Source organism: Trachemys scripta, chromosome 4 (assembly GCF_013100865.1).
Source record: "Trachemys scripta elegans isolate TJP31775 chromosome 4, CAS_Tse_1.0, whole genome shotgun sequence".
NCBI lineage: Eukaryota > Metazoa > Chordata > Testudines > Emydidae > Trachemys > Trachemys scripta.
Window position 1 is genome coordinate 86,458,872 of NC_048301.1, and position 9,418 is coordinate 86,468,289.

Genomic DNA, 9,418 nt, shown 5'->3' on the forward strand with positions numbered 1-9,418 from the left:
CCTGTGCTCTCCTCTTCACCTGCACTAGTGTGGACATAATTTGGACCTTTATTTTGAAAAACTTACCGAGGGCCTCAGGAATTACTGTTGAAGTCTAGTCCTAGACTTTTCAAACTATTTCCTCCTCCTCACTTCCTGTCTATTATGTCAATATTCAGTTCCATGGGTAAAAACATATTCCAGTGAATACCCAGACATTTTAGGCCATCAGGCAACCATGCCAATCAACACTGCAAAATACATGTCCTTTTTCCTTGAGAAAGAAGACTCATGTCACCCTTTGACTCACTTCAAAAGGTTGATTGTTAGGAGAAACTGATTCCTGCTCTGGAGTGGTTTGTGATCTACTGTATGAGAGAAACAATGCACAAAGAAATTGGAGTGTCTATATGTATTGTTTTTAGCTGGAGTTTGATTAATTTAAGTAAGTGAATATCAGAATACATAAGACAATACAGTGAAACCTATCTCAAGTGACAACCCAAGGGGAAGAGTGTAATTGGTGGCCTAGTACAGATGGCCTATGTGGTAGTGTGCTGCTAAGAAAGCCCTTTATCTGCTCCTGCCACCCCAGCCCCAATCAGGGGGAATGGATTGGGGCTGGGTAAATAACCAGTGCTTGCCTGAGAACTGCCTGCACCTGCCAGCCTCATTAGCAGGAGCTAAAAGGCTGGGGGGCAGAAACCAGGATGGAAAGGTCAGGCTCAGAGGGAAGAAAGAGCCTACTAGTCTGTTGCTGGTCAGGCATGTATGAGGCCAAGCCGTGTAAATAGCCTGTAAATAGTGGGGAAAGGGTGGCGTGAACAGACACAAACTGAAGAGCACGGGTGTTGCATCAGCTTGGACCGACCCTGAGTCTTTAAGGAACAGGGCCAAGGGGCCGAATCTAACGGGGCGTGGTGTGCACCCCGTTACTCCTATAACAAAAAGTTGAACAAAATGGTACTGGAAATCTCATGGGGATACTTTAAATAAGTTGCTTAAGATGAGTAGATAATCCATATTTACCAGTGAAGATAATGGGAGTACTTGTGAGAGAAAATGCGACTCAGTATGAGTGAGGCTTGCAGAATCAGATCCTTTGAGTGTAGACTCATAAAATCAAACATGTTCTCCCTTATTATAGACAGGCAATCTTAGGCCAATGTCCTGCACAAAGTGCTGTGAATGGGTTCTTAACTAGCTCTGCTTTACCCCAAAGGTGAGGAGTTTGTTTTCCTTACCACTGCCGATGGTCCACACAGTGAATATCCCAAGAACAGTGTGAAAGAAAAAGTATCTTAAATTAAACAAGGTTAATCTGCAAATTGAGAAGGTCAGATTACAGCAAAACTAAAAGGAATTAAATCATATCTTGCTGATGACTGGGTAACCGTTCGGTTGGCAAGGTTATGATCTTTTCATTAAAACAGACTCAACCCCCGAAGAATAACCATTGTACTAGAGCTGGTTGGAAAATGAGTCTTTTCCCCATAGAAATTTAATTTCAATTTCTTGGAAATTTTTTAAAAATATTTTCAGCCAAAACTGTTAATTAAAAAATGGAAATTTCTATTCAGAAATGCTGCTGCGGTGCCACATGGAAGTTGCATGTTGGGTTCTTGATGCCTCCATTCTCCTCTGTGGGCTGGATTTCCTGTCTGGATTACTTCTCCCATAATGCAACACAGTTTCCGCTCTTGCTGAGTACTGCAATTCATCATGGAAGATGTAATTTGGAACCCTACCCACAGAGAAGAATGGGAGCAGAAGACACTTTTGAAAAATTTAGGGGTACTCAGTGGTGAATGTTGATCTGTACACCAAAATGTACTTTCTGAACAATGGAACAACCATCAGTGAAAGGCAAACAAAGACCAGATTGGGTCCCAAAAGAATGTAAGATGGATTCGTTCTTTTCCTGTAACTAAAGAGGGAAGCCTATCTAACTCAGTTGGCAGTGAAGCATGTGATTAAACAGCCTACACACATTTTTAGACTTATCTAAAATAATTTTATCTCATGGTTATTCCTTTTGCTAATAAACCTACATATTTGAGAAGTCTGTTGGTCATTATTTCACTGTTCTAGGGTTCCCGAAAGATACGAAACTCAATTGTCAGTTGGACCTGCACAGTAATAAGCAGGTGGCATAGATGGAGGGTGGTAAATGTTTTAACCAGCCCTCGTTTGTATATTCTATGCATCAACTACTTAGGGTTTCCACTTCACTTTTTGCAGGTTAACGGAGTCCATCATTCCCCTTACTCTCTGTAGCCACCCTTCTCAGCACTGGATTTTGTTTGTCAGGGAATTAGTTCAGCTACTCTAAGTTCTCTGTGAAGATTAGGTATGACTTGCCTGCAATAACATCCTATCCACAAAGTAAACTATTGTATTAATATAGAGAATCTGTTTACTCCAACTTTCTTTCATACACTAACTTTTTTTGCCTCCATCCTCAGCATCCCTGTGGATTTGTTGGTACCAGAGTGCATTCTCCCCTTCTATGCACCACAGCTGAAGCAGCAATGATGCATCTTCATAGGAACTTCTTTACAGCATGTCCTTGTCAACCTCCCACTCTCACGGCTGCTGTCACTGGTACCATCTGGCATATAATTAAACTAGTCTCTCTCCCTCATTGGCATAGCTCCAGGCTCCCCCATTGCTGTGAGTGTGGCTTCAAGCTCCTTCCTTTTTATTTTTGTAGTTTCACGTTTACTTTAATTTTCCACGTGAATTTTGGCACTTGTGGGTACTGGATTGGTAGCCTTTTTATTTTTTGTTTGTTTTGCTTTGTTAAAAAAAATAATAAAAATGGAGATATATCTCTCTCATAGAACTGGAAGGGACCCTGCAAGGTCAGTGACTCTAGCCCCCTGCCTTCACTAGCAGGACCAAATACTGATTTTGCCCCAGGACGCTAAGTGGCCCCCTCAAGGATTGAACTCCCAACCCTGGGCTTAGCAGGCCAATGCTCAAACCACTGAGCTATCTCTCCTGTTTTATTCTTAGATTAAGCACAGCACAGGTAGTTGTAAGGATGGGTTACACCATGCTGCCCAACAAACGTGCTTTAACCCTTTCCTGGCAGGAAATTACTTCTGGGACAGAAAGGTAGTTCGGTCTGCAAGCTCATTCAATCCTTGACTTGTCAGACAAGACTGTCAAGTAGTGGTTTTTGTGGTGACTCATGTTGTGTTCCAACTGACCTGAGATGACAAACTAATGTCACATAGGTCACCCAATGGAACAGCTCTTAAGAGTTTTATTCTGCCTCACTTGGAGTTTTATTAGTTCTGCCTGTCACCGTAGTATCTGAACACATAACAGTACATTACATGCTCTAAGTCACTACTGATTAGAGCCAGATCTGATGCAACAGCATATAAAACAAAGATGCTATAAATGTCCTTTATCTGTTCTGTCCCTACTTTTTGCGTACTGAGTTCACAACAGAGTGTGTGTGGCTGAATAAGTTGTTCTCCTCTTAGTAAAGGGCTGTATGACATTCGTCTAATGTTTGGGTGGACAAAGGGATGAGTGAAAGTGGGTATTGATTTTATAGGAAATAAAGGATAATTTCATACCTGTAGCAAATGGTATCCTGTAGATCCACTCCCGTTTGCCCCCATTTTTATATACCCTTTCAAAACAATTTGTTGTTGTTCTATTCTTCTCACATGGAGACACCAGTTTTTCCTTGATCTAGCCCCACAAGTATGTAGTGTTTTTATCCTTTTAAGATATTTGAAATGCTATTTGCTATTGATCTCATATGTGGAAATGGAGGATAAAAGTTCTGTTGCCAAGAAACGACTTGAGCACATAAGTTGTATGAGATGTAGGTTTAATCACTAATTGGATAGTGACCACCTGTCAGCATTACTGTGGCAGGCAGGGTGTTATGTTGCAGAGTGAAACATCCCAGTGGTTTTCACAGTAGTGAGAAGAAATTAAAGATGTTATAAGTTTCGTTAAAGAGAAGGCAGTTCAAATATTTCCACACTGTTTCCTCACAGTCACATCTGTAAAATGTTGGCAAAATAAGCTAAAGGTATTTGCTCTTGATGGAGCTTCAATTCAGTATAGTAGTGTACTAAACAATATCAGTAATATAAAAACTTATAACTGTAGGAAAAACAACATTTAATTAATGCTTTGAGATATTCCAAGTATCCAAAATCTGATTGTATAGTGCACTATTTTTTTCTTCCATCCTTCAGGCAGAGTAGATGAGCTGTCCATTGCTAAATGAATCAGCCAATATTTCTCCAAACATAGCCAGTGCTCTTGATAGATTCAGAAGCCCAATATGGGCCTAACCTGAAGATCACTATTGATTTCAGTGGGCTTCGGATGAGGCCCTAAGATAGTCTTGGTATATTGCAGGATTGAGACATTTGTTTTTTTTTATGAACTGATGAACCCAGATCTTCAAAGGCATTTAGACACCTAACCCCGATCTGAGCCTGAATCACTAATTGGGTAAAAATAGGTTTAAATTACAGGAGGGAAAATTCAAATATCTTTGGAACATCCTTCCCCACAAGGATGGTCAAAAATCTCTGACTCTACAAAGTTCAATAATTCCTACTGTGCAATATCTCACAGGAAAGAAAAACCTGCTTTACTGTCAACTTGTGTAAAATATAAAAGCATTTGTTCCTGCCCATAACAGGGAATAGGTTGCTGTTGGCACGATGGTTTGAGGATTTGTGTACACAGATGCAGCAGTTCAGTTTGTCATAAAACATTTCAATTCCTAAACATGGTGCAAGGGGGAATGGAAGTGGATTCTGCTTATGATTAATAAAAATTGGATGCATTAAGACTCTGATTTCAAGTACATTGGGAAGACATTTTGAGAGGACTGCCTGTGCTTTGTGTTAGACAGGGCTATGAAGAACTGGAAAGACAACTGAAAGAAGTCTTTAAGGAAAGGAGCAATATCCTCCGTCAACTGTCGAAGACCTCAAAAGAACTTGAAGGAATTAAAGTAAACCTGCAGGTTAGATTACCCTTCACTTTTCTGAGATATACGATCACTCACTTTGTTTATTAGAATTAGTATCTATTTGTTACAAACATATTTTCTTTTAACATGAGACTAATTGGTAATTAATTATGCTTGTTTTATATGTTGCATATGTTAGTTTTCAATATTATTTAATCTGAGGAAAACATGGTGTGCCTTACACATGAGTGGATTATGCAGTTTATGAATCCCCAAAATTTTCTTTGGATGCTTTGTCTCACTTGTGGAAATTGAAGCAGTTAATGGAGAAACCCACTAGGGAGCAGAATACATTGACAATGAGAGGAAAAAGATATTTTTTATAGATTGACTCCCTGGAGCTACCCCTTACTTCCATTAGTGAACAGTTACTCACAAAAATAGTCCTATGTTGGCTAGGGAATGTGATATTTTCAGATTTCTAGCCAACTTAACTATGGCAGCAAAACTTTGTAACATAGCGTAAGCTTTAGTTTAGCTAGAGTGAGATTGGCCACACTGAAATAACACTACAGAATATTAAATAACTCTGCAGCCTATATCCTCTGATGAGCCAGCCAACTGGAGTTAACTGGAGCATGATGTCAAGTATCAGAGGGGTAGCATTAGTCTGGATCTGTAAAAAGCGACAGAGTCCTATGGCACCTTATAGACTGACAGACGTATTGGAGCATAAGCTTTCGTGGGTGAATACCCACTTCGTCAGATGCATGTCTTGGAGCATGATGGTTGGTTTAACAGTTTTGGTGAGAGGTCAGGACTCAAGTTAAGGGCATACTTGAGTTATAACTCAACTCTATAGTGAAGACAAACCCTCCAGGTCAATAAGGGGTTTCCAGTCTTGCCCTGGATTTGTTGACAACCTCAATGACCAAATATTCACACGACAGGGCAGCAGTCTCTTCATGAGGGAGTCTCTTGGCCTAGTGAAAACAATGAGAATAATTCAGACAGGTTACCAGCTAGATTGCTTATTCTGACACTTGCACTGCCTTGCAGAGAACTGCATTTTATTTGAACCACCTGTTATGAATGGAGCATATATAACTTCTAACAAGACCACCCCTTGCATTGACTAGTTGAGGGAGCAATTCTGGGAAATTATCTCCTCAAACAACTCATAGAACCATGCTGTTATCTTTGAGGGGATGTATGGCTCCCTGTATTCCATTCATTGATGCTGCTACCTTTCTGAGCAGTAGTCTGTCGTACATTTTAAAATGTCAGTCTGCATTATCTTGTCATCTTCTACTGCTATTTTTTTCTTGTTGAATTTTTTTCTTCACAGTTTATATGGGGAACTTGCTTTTTCCCTTTTTTTTTTTTTTTTTTTTAGAATAAAGTTACTTTAGAACTTGCTATATTCTCATCAAACTGAATGGATAAAAAAGTAGGACTCAGGAAAAATTATTTTTTCATGTACTTTGAATTTGATGCTGGAGGGACCGGATCTATGCAAAGAACTGTACTACATACTCTATTAGATCAGTTCTGCTTTAATGTCTCATCCTGAACACCTGTGTGTGCTGCAGCAAGTGCTGAATTACTGCCACAGAAGAGCCAAACTATTTCTGCCCTATTTTTTTAACTGATGATAAAATGTATTTTTCAATGGGAGCCTTTTGTAAAAGAGGTCACCATCAACCTTTTTCATAGTTGAGTAACATTAAAGATTTTCTTGGTAATTCTCCCTCTCCCCCTTTGTTTCCAGTCTTTGAAAAATGATGAGGCATCTGCCAAAAGTGATGTGCAGAAACTTCTGGAATTAGGCCAAAAGCAAAGGTAAGACGCTACCTTCTCCTTTCATTCCTGTTAACAGACTGAAAACTATAAGACCATGGAATTCAATCTTTCCTTTGTGTGAACCACCAAGCACAGCACAGTAGGCATGTCCACTAGCAATCAGCCATGACTGTTAAACAGGGGGAGGGAGGAACAATGCAGGATTGTTTCTGCGACACCTGAAATACTAGCTGATGTGACACACTTTACTTCATAGTTGGTCATTAATAACATTCACAAGGGTTAACATTAGAACTAGATATACATCAAGGAAATTGGGTTTGGTTTTGCAGGATACTGGGAACTTATTTATTCAAGTCAACACATTTCTGTGCTTAATTTTTGGAAAGTGCTTAGTGAATTGAGTGCCTCATTGAGGCACCATAAATGGGCCTGATTTTCAGAGGGTGCAGTGATCAGCAGGTTTGAAAAATCGTTAAAGTGTCTCAAATTAGAAACCCAAGGATTGAGGCACCTAAAATAACTAGTTAGTTTTAAAAATTGCTGGTTTTGGAGGTGGGGCATGGGTTCAGATAAAACTCATGAAACCAAGTGCCTAGTTTTGAAAATTCTTACAGGGTAATCTATGACAAGAAGTAAAAGAGAATAAATTTGTTGGAGGGGAAATATTCATGTCAAATATTCACTTGAATCTAGTGAATTGGAGTCTTTTCCATGACAAGGGGTGACAGACCAGCATCCTTAGTCCTAGCTCAATAAACAATGATAGAGTTCACATGATTCTTACAAATGGAGTCGATCTGATAAATTGATATGCCAATATAATTTTAACAACAAGCAGACCTAGCCAATATGGGGGTTATTTTCTCTGAAACAGTATGATGTGTTTAATACATGTATGTGTCTCAGTTTTATCACAATAAAAATATACATTACAAATTAATCAGATATGGCCAGTCTAGGTACAGCATATATCCCTTTTGTTGTCATACAAAGTGACACTTGAAATCCTGTAATGATTTTATTGCTAGTATTTTACCCAGTAGTAGTTTTGTAGCATATATTAAAATTAGATGGCTAATAGGGAAGGATTGTGATTAAATGATTTCCCAATCAGCTCTTAAATACCAAAGAAAATTGGGGCCTGTTTCAGTGCCCACAGAAGTCAGTGGGGAGTCTTTCCATTTACTTCAATGGGTGTTGGATCAGACCTTCACATGCCTTAGAAATGCCAAAGACAGATATTTCTGTTAAAGGGGGACATTTTAGACCTGTCTGAACTGTGGAGTAGTGGGGTTTAGTTAGTTAACATTTCTAGAGAACTTTAAATATGTAAATGTCTATATAATTGAACACAATTAAAATATCACCATTTACCACTAGTAACCACCTTGTACAAAATCAAAAACTATTTTTTTATCCTCCAGTTTCTCATGTAGTAAATGTTGGTAAATGTTGCCTTGAAAATCTAATATTAGCTGCTATAATTGCTAAATATTCTTATATCAACAATTCTTAACCATGATGATATTAGACAGTGATCAACACATCTTGGAACTTTTAATAGGAGAAAAGTAATGTGTTCTTTGTAATAAATTAAAAATTATATAATATTATTAAAACATAATGAGATGATAAAATGATGATGCAAGTTGAGAGTATCATTATTCAGTGGTTCAAATTTGCAAATGTTCTCTGAAACATGCACCTAAAACTGGCTTTTGTATGTTACCATTGCTGATGTCTGATTTATGTCCATTTATTCTTTTATGTAGAGACTGTCCAGTTTGGACAATGTACATGGCAGAGGGGCATTGCTGGCATATGATGGCACATTCACCTGCACATCTACTAATGTGATATTCGCCATCATGTGCCAGCAATGCCCCTCTGGCATGTGTCAGTATATTTATGCCTGCATCTGTAATTTTCACATCTGAAGAAGTGGGTTTTTTACCCATGAAAGCTTATGCCCAAATAAATCTGTTAGTCTTTAAAGTGTTACTGGACTCCTCATTGAGAATCTCAGTTGATACAAGATGAGGTAGCACCATTGACTTGGTGCTGTGCAGATTTACACCATCTGAGGAGCTGACCCTAGTGTTCATTCTTCAGAAGTCCAACTTTAATCCCTTCTCTTCTGAGCTCTGTTGTAGTTTTTATGCTGCAGTAGAACATGGTTGCCTCCCATAGTGGTTCAAGTTCTGTCACTTCAATGTATTGTTAACACTTCAAAATGACACAAACTTTGTCTATATTAGACAAAATTGGAAGTGCTGCTGCTGTTGACTCTCTGGCTTCACCAGCTGTTTCAAGCACTGTTTCAGTTAAATCTGCACTACCCAGAACTCCCGAGGTTGCTAGCACTGGTGTAGATGAGGACTAATATGGTAGATGAGCCAGCAACTCGGGTTACTTCGTGCCCCATCATGTACAAAGCTCATTCTACTAGGGTTACCATATTTCAACAATCAAAAAAGAGGATGGGAGGAGCCCCGCCCTAGCCCCGCCCCTGTCCTGCCCTAGCCACGCCCCTGCCCCTTCCACTCCCTCCCACTTCCTGCCCCCTCAGAATCCCCAACCCTCCCCCCCACGCCTTGTCCCCTGACTGCCCCCTCCTGGGACCCCTGCCCCTAACTGCCCCCCAGAACTCCACCCCCTACCTAAGCCTCCCTG

At 39.6% G+C, this 9,418-nt stretch overlaps 1 protein-coding gene across 2 annotated transcripts in view; it reads left to right on the forward strand.

The window, feature by feature from the left end:
* The window catches only part of LUZP2 (leucine zipper protein 2), a 355,370-nt gene that overhangs the window by 161,837 nt on the left and 184,115 nt on the right, over positions 1–9,418 (forward strand). For both annotated transcript variants that reach the window (XM_034769830.1, XM_034769831.1), the window contains exons 2-3: positions 4,876–4,993; positions 6,711–6,781. In XM_034769830.1, coding sequence (XP_034625721.1) covers positions 4,876–4,993; positions 6,711–6,781 — 189 coding nt within the window. The remainder of the gene's footprint in view (positions 1–4,875; positions 4,994–6,710; positions 6,782–9,418) is intronic.